This window comes from Bombus terrestris, chromosome 16 (assembly GCF_910591885.1).
Source record: "Bombus terrestris chromosome 16, iyBomTerr1.2, whole genome shotgun sequence".
NCBI classification, from domain to species: Eukaryota; Metazoa; Arthropoda; class Insecta; order Hymenoptera; family Apidae; genus Bombus; species Bombus terrestris.
Window position 1 is genome coordinate 6,269,149 of NC_063284.1, and position 13,186 is coordinate 6,282,334.

Below are 13,186 nucleotides of genomic sequence, written 5' to 3' on the forward strand. Positions count from 1 at the left end.
TAACTAGCGAAATACGGGAAGAATATTTCCAAAGAAAGGGAAAAACGTTTATTATTTGTTGGAACGATTCAACGAGGATATTGCATATAACTAATTCAACGATACGATTTGCTCAACTGCTTGCTTGTTTACTGTTTGCATTTGTTCACGAGTCTTCCAACGTGCTTAATCTTATTTGCGCTGGTGTAAGTATAGAAATCAAGTTTGACAATTTTTAACATACCGATCGTTAGATTCCGATGTTTACAATTAGCGATATGGGATATTTAGAAATATGTAAGAATACACGAAGATCGCATGAAATAAACGTGGTGAATAGATACCATATATTTGTGGAATTTGTTGATTTTAATACCATTTGATGTATGAAAACTTATATATATTCATTCGAATATTTATTCAATCGACCAAACCACTATTCGATTAAAAAAGTGTATTTCTTAGTTATAAATAAATAGGAAGTGTTCTTAAATCTTTGTTCTACTTATCCTGTAAACGTGCATAATTAATTCATATTAATCAGCTTCCTCGTTCACTTTCAAACGTAATCCTAACCTATACTCGACGATTCTACTCACTCAAGCAAGTGTTTTCACGTTACTAATTTAATGAACAACACACAAATTTTTGTTCGAAACTTGCATTTGATATTGCACATATAAAAAATGTCAGCATTAAATGATTAATAGCATTCAAAATGAAAAGGATAATTAATCAAGGAATATATATATTACCGAATAAATAAATGCATAGTGACTCTTATGAGAAAGTTGGTTTTTGGAACAATGAATAAACTTATTTTCACAAAAGGATTGTACTCGATAAGACAATTAGATAACAAATAATCGGTTAATGATTGTTATCTATTACTTGCACAAATGACGATAAGTTAATCACTGAGATGAGAACAAATTATATGTGATAATTTACTTGCGTCTGCAGAAATGCAATAAACAATTATCCAGATAAAATATTACATTGTTATACGAAAGATATTTACTGAACTAAGAAATAATATAAACAGATTAGTTTGAATTAAAAAGACTGGTATAAATAACAAATGTTATTATTAGTAATTAAGATAATTACGACATAACAAAGTATAATAATAGTTAGATACTAAGTAAAATGATACACATTTCTCTCAATACATATTGAATATATATCGATGCTAATAATTTATTAATAATATTTATAATATTCTTATTGTATAAAAAAAATTTATGATAATGTATGATTATCTAATGTCCGAGAGAAAATTGTTTCTACAAGCTACATGTACGTGTATAATTAATAATCCGATCTTTATAATTTTATTATTTCGAAATAGCGTTGCAATTTGAAGAAGATCAACGTGTGTAATTATAAATTGTTTCAACCTTAATATTTGATATCTAAGTAAGAAAAAGATATCGGCCGAGAAATGATAAAAAAAAAATGCACAAAATTCTCCTATAAAATGCCTTATCATCATAGAGATATTAGTATTGTTACAGTCACGGAATCAAACTCGATAACAAAATTGTTGCTTACAATATACACCACATAATAATCCCTACTGTTACATTTATAATGTTCAAAGATAAAACATTAGGTCAACGTGTCAAAGTTACATAAACGATTAGATATTTCAACCACATTTCTATTTAATGTCGAACATTATGGAAATTTTACGCAAAGTTTTTTGTTACGGATTTTATAAATACATAATCTTATTGTACACACATTAGTATATAAAATTTATATATAGAATGTCACAGCAATTATAGTGCGATAGATAAGGGGCTGAATTTATATGAAAAAATTAATCGAGATCTAAATATCTCGCCGATTGAATCGTGATTGCTGAGATATCGCAGACTTAAACTTAAAGACGTAAGATTGGTTTCATAGATTGCTTAGTCCGCATATTACTTATGCAAAATTCAAATTTTTATCAACTCAGGTAAAAAAGGTTGCACTAAAATAGAAGTTTAATAGACGTATACTAAGTTTTCCCGACGTCATTCTCGATATTTTTGCATATTTAACTTTTTCCTAAGTATTTTTTTATAGACTTTCGTAACAAAATTATTTGAAAAAACATAGGGCAAAAAATTACACACGAGGACAAACGTGACATGTGTACTGCTTTTAGAAACGCTGAGGTATTATTCTAAGACAAATAGACTTACATTAGGATTTATATTAGGATAATTAAAAATTATACCAACGTAATGCAATATTAAATATACCAAAGACAAGCAACGCTATACTCCAACAACTAATTGCTAATAGAATAACTTCTGTCAAAGACACAACATCTTCTAACATAAATTAAGAAGAGATATACACGAAGCAATGCCTTGAATATATTAATTCACTAACTAACTAGTAATTAACTAATTGTTTATCAGCTGACAGCGGTAACCGTGGTAAATTAAACATGTAAATGCTACTTAGATATATATTTATATATAAAATTTTATCGTCGCTAATACCTTACCAGGGGTTAATATCTTTTTAGGGGTTGTGACCATAACGGAATAAATAAACCAATAAAGATTCTAATCTAATATTAGTATTGTTAAGTTCCATGTATTTTTCAAAGGTTATATATTTAAGTTATTCTTTTCTTCTTAAGAATATTTCAACATTTTACATGTATTATTTCAAAGACAAAAATAAGATAAGAGAATACTCTACATGTTGCTATTCGAAGATTAGTTGTACTTATTATTATGTTTCGTGTAATAGATTTGTATCAGTAAATTTCAATTGGTATCATCATTAACTTCAAAAATATTCATGTTAAATCGATCAAATTGAGATACTTAAATCGAAAATATAATTGGAATAAGGATATCAGAGATGAAAAGCTGTTTTGAACGAAATAAATGGACATCTTGATAACTCTATTCGGATAAAATCAAGTTGGATATCGTTACACGTCGTGAAGATTACGCAGTTAACGATTGTAATATTTGCAATTAATTGTTTGCGCGAATTTCACAACTAATTACGTTTGCTGCGAGAGACGCATACGATAATTTTTATGCGCGTAAAAATTATTTCACGATATAAAAATTAATTGCGTCGGTGACAAGAATTAACGACAAGAAGAAAACGTGAACGTTATCAGATGATAAGAAAACTTGACCCAAAGTCTTTTTGAAGGGTTTTTCAAGGTCATCGATATTTTTTTCCATATCAACACTTGCTCTTTTTGTAACGTAATGTTGTAGTTGATATCGAAACAAGTTCAACGGTCCTTGACATTACGATCTTGAAACGACTTTGAGGAAAGAAGAAATGGATTTAAAGCGTATAATACAAGAACAGTAGAACTATTCGTAGAAATAGTAATGTTAGTAAATATTCAATTGTTTTTTTCTCTTTTACTTAAGTTCTTTATTTACATCGACCCATTTGAGTCATTAGCAATCACATTACCTAACAGTAATTACTTAAGATTACGGGTTAGAGCATATGAATAGAACCATACTGATAACCAAAAAATATTTATGTATAGCTTCACGTTTCTTGAGATTTTCCTTCGCTTTGCCATTGATATTTGGGGCAACATGCGATGGTCTGTCCCACTGAGTGTATTACACCGCATCTGCTATGTATTGGCAGATCTTCTTCTTTCAATAAGTAAAATTTGCATAAGCAATCCTCAGTCTAAATAGGGTCACTTGATATTTCCTATGTATATTGTATATAGTACATGAACCTTTCCAACAATTGTTCCAACGATCAGTAAGAATTCTTTTAAATGATTTTAGAGCCTCCTTATGATAGGCCGACATACCTGGGTTACCCTCTCTGTCCCTTGTAGATTAGCTTTCGCGGTCTCTTCAATTTCAATATGAGATGGGGTACACAAGAAAACAGGATTTTCAGTGGCTTGTTTGTTTGACAGATTTAAATTTGCTTATCGGTTATGCTCATCAGTAATCGTAATTAGTTTAGTAACCAGATTTTCCCATTTGGGAACGTCTAGAAAAGTGAAAGTGTAGAATTGTTTCGTACGTGGGAAATATTGCAATTCAATAGATTTAATAAAAGAAACAAGCGATTCGAGCTATTAACAACATCGTTTTACGATGTAATATAAATCGCTAAGTATAGATCAGGTTTTAGATAAAAGTGTATTTCCCAGAAAAGACATTGTTCAAAGCAATTGCAGCTTAACTTGTCAACTATTGCACGACGGCTTCTGGTTTACACTTATTCATTTCGAATAAATGTTGATTGTAAATGTTAATGAATATTATTTAATAATGTATTTCGTCTTTGTTTTATTAAAAATGTTTTTTTATATATCGATATACTGGTTCACCAAAGTGTTTAAGACTCAGGAAATTATTGTTTATACACTTTTAAGATTATAATAATAATTAGGATTATAATAACTCTTAAGATAACAAGTAACAAACAAGTAAATGTTTAGAAAACTTCTTTGTTCATATTGTATATGTCATATAGTTAAATTAAGCTTCCAGTTTAATCATCGAACAGAAAGGCAAAAGAAGCGCAGGGGAATTGTTCAAAAAGAAGAAGGAAAACCTCGAATTAACAAATCGTGACACGTTTCGAGCGCATGGCGAACTGAAGGTTGCTTACAATAAAGTTTATAAACGAAGAGGTCACGCGATAACCCTGCAGAATGTCCGCCACATTGATTATGCTTGCGTTCTCCAACATGGCTCTCCCAGCTAATTAGCTTGCATCTTTTACCTTCACGAAAATAGTAAATAAGAAAGGTATTTTTACCGTGAGAGTCGTTGAACATAAATTCCGTTAAATTTCGATCCAAACATCGTTTTTTACTCGTCGATTAAAAATAATTATCCGAAGATCAGTGTGGAGGTCATGTTTTTCAGAAGTTCAAAAGTTTTTGGAAGTCACGAAGGAGGATGTCCATATGTATAATTAAATCAGTATGATGAAAGAATTAGAGGAAATGATAGTAATATGGGACAAATCTACGAGAATATTGCGATGATATGAATTTTATATTTAGATTTCAATTTAATTTTGTAACTTTAGACGTAGGCACATAATTCCAAAAGATAGAAAATATTTTCGATATCTTGAGAGAGTGATTTAACATAAAACTGGAATTAAAATGTTTTTCCTCAGACTATAGAAATCGTATAACGATAAAAACAAATGCAATTAAGTAAAAAACGACCTACAGGAAATGACAGAGTTGGATATATAAATATAAAATAAGTTCACGTTTTCTTGCTACTACTAACTGATCGTCTTCGACTCTTTTCTACGAACAGTTCACTTCTCTCGAAGTTTCTGCTCACAGGTATCGTAGAGAAATTACAGTACATGAAGGTAGCAAAAAGTAGATTGCAAATAAAGCAATGCTTTAAATTTGTAATAATAAAGCTTACTGTGGCAATTAACAATTATAAAGTATCTTATTAAAATATAGTATCTCATTGAAATTATAAAGTATCTCAAAGTATCACATTTATCAATAGGTATAAAGCAATGTTCTACCTACGTTTTATTTTTTTAGCTATATTCATAAAAATGTGAATATGAATAAACATCCGCAATCTGCTGAGAATACCTCATTCGCAGTAGGCTTCGTTTGATTTGAGGCATTGCATGGACGGAGCGAAATCTGAGAAAAATGTAAATATGTGCGAGCTTCAAGAAATATTGTAAAACCACGACGAAATTAAATAAAATGATAATTTTATCGCAAAACATAAATTTATACAAAATATCTGATTCCTATACGTGTAATTTAGCTTTTGGTAATTATGCACAGAAGATGGTCTTAACTCCAATGACCTTAACCTTGAGATATATTATAGAGAGGAAGGTCCTAAGTAGTATGTACTCTGTCTGAGGCGTGAGACGATCGTGATTCGAAAGTTAGGTTACGTTACGTTAGGTCTTTTCAGGAGTCTGACAGTTCAGCCCTCCCTACTTATGAATGGAAAACCTAACCTAACCTGACCGCATCTCATCGCTATTGGAGTCGCAATCCTATGGTAATTTCATTTTTAACCACTTATATCGAAGTAAATGTAATCTAACAAGTACCATTTCCTATTTTGTCTTAACTTTCGAACCACGATTTCCGATAAAGTGTATGTTACTCAGGACCGTCTGTAACATATCCGAAATGCAATAAAATTGGTGTTGAGCTCTTCCTTTATGCATAATTACCTGGTTGTTTTTTAATAATTCGGATCATGATTTCCATCGCGTATCTTCATCTCGACTATCTTTAAATATAAAATAGAAAGATTAAAACAATATGTCTTCGTTATCTATCGTTATTTTTCTTCTTCCAGTTTCTTGAAGACAACGACTTAACACGATAAACGTTATCGATGAAATCAGCTGAAACATATCTGAATTAAGAGGATTATACAGTAATCGATATCCTTCTGAAAGTTATCGCTGCTACTCGCCAAATAACAACTGGTAATTCACGATACACGATGTAACATGTATTCATTGCAGTTAACGATACTACAAGTACTAACTTCACATTTAGTTCTCTTGCTTATAATTTACGTAAATTAAAATCTAATTTCAACTGTGACGAAATAAATTTCTTTGCAAGTAACCAAAAACGTTCCATTATTATTATCATAGTGATTAATAAAATTTCATTAATAGTATTAGTGTGGTTAATATCTATTGTATGGAAAGGGGGTCTGAAATTAAATAGCAAGTATTTTGCCATCGTTTAAGAGAAATACAACGGAACCAATGTTTATCAAGGAAACTAAATTATTAATACAATATATAATATTAATATTTCGTACATAATATATGGTAATAACTTGTAGATGCGAGATTAAACCCCAATTAAAAACAAGGAAAGATATATTTGTATTGGAAACTTCCTTCATTCATCAGATCATTATCGAAATTGAGCACGTTATTCAGCGGTGGGTAATCTAAAAAAGAAAGATACTAAGTGGAAAAATTTATCTAAAATTAATCATGAAATTATCACTGATGCTCATAAACACCAAAATAGTAAATACACACTGACTATCAAAGATTTTTTGATGAATCAGAACGCTCCCCCTATACAATTTTCCACTATTTTCTCATTTACCAATAAAATGCTGTCTGTTGCTTATTTACTGACTATAATCAGATCCGATCTGAAAAGTAAACTTTTTCATGAATCAAGGTTGACACTATTTCTAAACAGTGATAATTTGAAAAATTAATGACACATATCAGTTGACAATAAGATAAAGAACTTATGTAAAATATAAATGATAATTCGTCTTAGAAAGATAGCTATAATTATGTATGGGGTATTAAAAGAGTTGTGTGTAACATGAATGACAGAAGTATTTATGTATTATAGTCGTAGAATGTCGTGGAACGTAGACATTAAACGAGAAAGATTTTCTATATTATTAATTATATATATTAAAATGTGTAAAGGCTCACGAAGATATTCAAGCTTTACATTACACAAAGATTTAGCACATTCGAATAAGGACCATAAATTTCATCTTCTACGTTGTGTGTATTCTTTCTTATACCGAACGATTATTTAAAACCTCCTCTGTTAATATTAATGTCGCTAAATCAACAAAACGAATTTGTTTTGCTGACGCAATTCCGGTGTAGAAAAATCCTAAAATATCCAGAGAAACTTCAAAACTTCATTTGTTTACGCTATAATAATTTGCAGAGATATTTCAAATAATACCGAGTAGCAGATATTGATAAGAGCAGTTAATTAAAAATAACTGCAAAATATCGATAAAGCGTTTTTTAATACCGATATAGATTAGGGTAATGGTAAATCCGATATGCATTCTACTCGCATCGGTTTTTAAAAATCTCAAAAAATTTCTCCTACTGTAAAATAAAACGTAATTCCACGTTTTTTTTCCACGCAATTATACTTTTAATTTGTCTCTATGAAACTTTTTTGGAAGATGCGAATATTTGCCAGCCGTGAATGCAAGTTTATTCTTAAGTAGAAAACCAGGTACAGAAAAATAACGAAATACCGAACGTTATTCACGTAGAGGCGCGTGAAAAGGATTTCTAAATTTATTCGTAAAAGCAGAAGCTAAAAAACAGTCTACAAAAGCAGGTGTCCAACACTAGAATAAGATGACAAATTGGTGTAGAGAAGACGTAAATATTAATATTTACCTGTGGCCAGGAAAACAGCATATGTTCGTCGTATAGTTATACAGATAGTCAAAAGAACTATAGTTTTTGCATCATAGACGAGATTAGAAGCAAATCATAACTTATGTCACTATTGGGTAACATATTACTAATATCTATATTTGCCTAAATATAACAAATAACGAGGAAAATTTTTTTGCTAAATGTAATGATAACCTTCCCAACTTTTGTAATTCATATGTATTTCCTTTCCTATTTCATAAAGTAATACTGGCATAAGAATTTTTAGTACTTTTTCCTCATTGTTTTCTAAAAATTTTACTTGAATAACTTGGAAATAAATGTAAGGAGCTATATTGATCAATTTTATGAGTTGGATAGCATAGAAAAGTGACAATGTCATAAACACTATCTTTTAAAATTTGGGTTTCAAAATCATTGTGTCTACATTGCTCAAGTACTCAACATTTGCCCATGATACAGTAGTTCGTCCGGTTTCAGGAGCAGATTTTGATTGCTCTTTACATATTAGCAATTAATAAATAGAATCTGGAACGCAATTTTTGTATTCTACATTTTATTTCTTAGGGAGATACTAATACTCATCTATACCAAACTTCGATGCTGAACGTCCTCCTCAATATTCTCCAAAGACCTACTTACGCTTATACATATTTCATAATCGATACCTTTACGTATTGGAAAACGCCAGAAGCGTTACAAATCATTTCAAACTTTTGTTCAACTCGAACAAAACTTTTCACTGGGGTGAATACATTAATGTATGAATAGAAGTATGATGGATTTGAATAATAAATATGAATAAGTATGTAATTATGTAAAAATGAACGTAACCAAGGCATTTATTATGACTAAAATTCCATCGTTACGTAAATGTTATTATCATTGATTTTTTGTTGTCATAAAACACAAAAATCTAAAGTGTCCTAAAAAGAATGATACAATATCAAACGGAGGATGAAGATACCAATGAAAATATAATTGGCTAATCAAAAAATTATTTACACATTATTACCCTTACTATCTAATGAATTTTAACTCTGCTGTGCTCCTCGGTTTTATGGCCCAAAATGTTATATTTCAATAGATATTATTAAAATATACATAGACTTTAGACATTTGGTTTTATTATCCGAGTGAACTTTTATATCTTTTGCGTATTCCACGCTTTCTGTAAATAAAATAGTTCGGAGAAAGAAGTTATCTGAGGAGATGCAAGCGTGAAGAAGAGGTGAGGAGAGCTGCAAAGTTAATTAATTAATAGCATTTCAAAGTATCGTACAATGTCGTATCTAAGTTAATGACACACCAAATACAAATTCAAACTGTAAAAAACCAGAGTTTTACCAAGCACAAATACATTTATTATTCAAATGGTCATTAAACAGGTACAATTATGCAGAATGGGGCACACCTCAGCGATTTCAATAATCATAATGTATGTTGTCAACAACCCGTCAAATTCAAACTAATTAGAGACAACAATTTCACATGCACCGATCTAAGGATTCGTCGTCGATGATACGGTGTATCGATAAACGTGTCCGAAGCTTGGATTTGTTTAAGGTAAAGAGGGTGAAGACGAATACGAGCGAATTTAGCTTGGCTGCTGCGTAGCCGAGGGTCCACGGGTTATCTCGTTCGAACAGAGCAGAGCGATGGAACTTTATCATTCGCGAGTCCCGCTCCGTTTCACACAGAATTTTTACGAGACACACGTCTGACAAGCGAACGTACACTTACACCAATGGGATGTCCATGTTAATTGCATAACCGTGTATCGATTCACACCGCTAACACTTTCATAATTAATGAAACTCGTTAATGGCTATTAATACCATCGGAATTATATTTTTTACTATCTTTCGGGCTTTAAGATGGTTTTGTATACCAACAAGCCTATAAATAAGCACGTTTTATAAATATAATCGGTGTTTGACTTAGCGTATTGGCGATTATTCATTTGTAAATTTTCTATCTGCTACAGAAACGATTTCTACACAACGATGTATATTATGGAATAAAACTTACGTTACAATTCAGTGACTAGCTTCTGGTAAAAGTAATGTTTTGTTTCAACGAGACGATTAATACTTTCCAGATTCTACAGCACACCAGTTATACCAAAGTTTCGACATAAATAATTTAAATTTATTGTATAAAAAGCTGACTCATACGTACTGCATTCAATTATTATTTTCCTTATTAATCTGTTACGGCGTCTTCTTCTGAGTTGTCTAGTATATCTGGTAATGTTAATGGAATGAAAAATGATTTCCTGAATTGACAGAAAACATCAACACGCACATTTAATTTCGACATAAGTATTAGTTTTGATAAATAGTTTGAATTTATAATATAATTTATTCATTCTAAGAAGGTAGTTATTATTGCACTTAGTCATTCACTGATTCGATGTCTACTATAACTGAGTGATGCCGATTAATCTATTAAGGACCAAACTGTCATCACTAGACTACGGATATTTATACATTTACGGGAAATTTAAAGATGCAAAAATACACAGGATTTTTATAACAAATAAAAATGATGAGTGAAGAACATCTCTGTTTAGATTCCACCTTTTTCATTGTGTTCATAAAAATACGCATAAGTATCCGCAGTCCACTTGTCACATGAAACAGCCTATATTTATGTCCTGTAAAACATAACCTATATATACTATATAGACTTTATTTACCCATGGTTAAATATTTCATCTACTCAATAAAAAGAGAAAAAGGAAAAAAGAAAAAGACGGTCTTGTTAGAAAATAGATGTGTGTACATCTGTATTGTACGAGTGAAGAATGAAAAAGAGGAAGACAAAAGGAAAACGCCATGAGACGAGCGCATCGCGTATGTATTGAATGAATGAATGTTCAATAAAACAAATTCATTCCTGTTTGAGATGTATAAGAGAATAGAGCAGTGTACGTTAATACTTCAAGTTATTCCGTTACATATAAAATACTTATTCTATTACATATAAATGTTGTATTTAATAAAACATTATATTATTACTTTAACAGGTCTTAAAGTTACTCACCGTCCGCAGAGGGGGAAGATGAGTTTATCGATGGTCCTTCGGTATTCTGCGGCTGCTCCTCCATTTCAAGGTCACCGGAGATGCTCTGCACATCTGCGCATGCGCCGTTATTAACCCGCCAACGAATGTTTCACGTGATTTTACCTTCGAACCGGCAATCGGTCAGCGAATATTTCGGAAATATGTCTGTTATGATAGCGGATATTTACTTTTTTCCTGACTTGCTATCGTCGAGAGACGCTTTGATTTTTCTGTCTTTCCTCTCAATCGTTCTTCTTATTTCTTTTTTTTTTCCTTTTTTTTTTGGTGGAGATTAGACAGCAGCCATGTTGACACGCGGATGGGGGAATTTGTTATCTGGAACAGAAACGAACGGGTGGTCAGATTGAAACGAATTACCCAATGATTATTCATTTATTGTATTAATTATAAACAAGCATAGACTAACACACATAAAAAGTATAAAAAACAAAATATATTTCGTAGGAGAAATTCCTTGGAGTATGCATGCATAAATATTTCTCTAAATTAACGTGGGACGTCTTGTATTATGGACAAAATGATCTGTAAAAAGAGAAGCAAGAAAGACTTGGGTCACTGATCGGGTCAATGTTTTGGACGAATCAATGCCAGCTGTAAAAAGCAATCGATTTAATCGCACGAAAAAACCTTCTGATACACGTTCCTTGAACCGAATTCTTCGTTATTCTATCATCGAAAATTATTTTAGATCAAATAGTTTTCTTTCATGAATGTTTTGGATAATACATATATTATGGATATAAAAGTTTTCTATGGTTCAAATACTTTTGAGAGCCAGTGTATATCTAAATTTTTTAATCATTATTTCGAAATTTTCTTTACTTACAGAATTTTCAATCGAAATAGATTTAGATTTATTATTCCAATAATTGTGACGAACCAGTTTGGATAGAAAATTTATTCATAATTTATCCGTTGATATTTGAGGTACCAAAGGGAATTTCTAATTTAAAGATTGAGTATAAAATACAGATGTGCTTTGAAAATTGCAGGTTTTACTAATATGATCGTGACGATCGTGTCTCACTACAGTGCTAATAAAATCTCAGAATGTTTTATATAATACACACAATATATACATAAAATTTTTGTACAAGTACTTTTCATGGATAATTCAATATCAATAGTCTATTCATTCTCAAACCTCGATATGTACCTATAACGCCGATGAAAAGAGCGGCGTCCCCTCCATGTTTTAAATGCTACACACGTGAATCCATCGGAGGATTTAGTAAGTAAACGTCGATCCAATGCGATCAATTCCGAAGTAAGCTGCATCGATAAGAAGTACCATTGGCAGCAGGCAATCGTTTTCCGAGAAAAGGACGAAAAAAGAGCGTAATTCATTCTCACTCGTCGTTCGCGTGGTTCCCGTCATATCTTGTTAATAGTGAAACAAATCCACTGTCGTATGCGACGAGGCCGATGAATACACAAGAAATAATGGCGATACGCGCAAGCGCATCGTCAACTCACGGCATGACGCGCATGCGCAACGTTGACTTACGGCGCGCGAAATGAAACGGCACTGTGCGCTGGCGCTACGTCAATTCACGGCGCGGGTAAAACGAAGCGAATCATGCGCATGCGCAGTATCGATCCACGGCAGGTGAATCCGATCAGCCAGAAAGCAATCGCACTACTGTTGCGTCGACCGTCGCCGGCGTTCGACGCGCCTTTAAGTTGCGCGCGTGGGGACAATGTCATTTGGTTTCCTGTTCCGTCTGTCCACGTTTCACTTGGACATCTCATTAGAACATATATGTACGTTCGCTAGAATGGCTAGAACGCTACGCAGTCGAGCGTCACGTGTGCTGTGCACGAATGTCAATTGAACAGCTTCTACGTAATATTGAATTAGTATCCACCGATGAATTTACACAATCGCATGTGGAACAATGTTTACATATTCAACGTTGCATTTAAGGCTATATCAGAT

At 31.9% G+C, this 13,186-nt stretch overlaps 1 protein-coding gene and 1 long non-coding RNA gene across 5 annotated transcripts in view; one reads left to right on the top strand and one right to left on the bottom strand.

Moving 5' to 3' along the window:
• The window catches only part of LOC100646806 (hepatocyte nuclear factor 4-gamma), a 49,334-nt gene extending 36,443 nt beyond the window's left edge, over nt 1–12,891 (bottom strand). The window contains exons 1-3 of one of the 2 annotated variants that reach the window (XM_012317749.3): nt 12,404–12,891; nt 11,415–11,562; nt 11,206–11,349 (exon numbers count right to left, since the gene is read on the bottom strand). In XM_012317749.3, coding sequence (XP_012173139.1) covers nt 11,206–11,269 — 64 coding nt within the window. In that variant the 5' untranslated portion in view covers nt 11,270–11,349; nt 11,415–11,562; nt 12,404–12,891. Of the gene's footprint in view, nt 1–11,205; nt 11,563–12,403 lie in introns of both variants that reach the window. The other variant, XM_048413525.1, reaches the window with a different exon arrangement.
• LOC105666623 lies at nt 9–6,798 on the top strand. 3 transcript variants are annotated; one of them, XR_007226922.1, is made up of 4 exons: nt 9–185; nt 3,512–5,305; nt 5,522–5,640; nt 6,312–6,798. It is a non-coding gene; the product is annotated as an uncharacterized LOC105666623 (long non-coding RNA). The 3 variants fall into 3 exon arrangements; XR_007226921.1 differs by having other exon boundaries at nt 3,512–3,636; nt 3,768–5,640; XR_007226920.1 differs by having other exon boundaries at nt 3,512–5,640.
• Nucleotides 12,892–13,186: the final 295 nt, after the last annotated feature.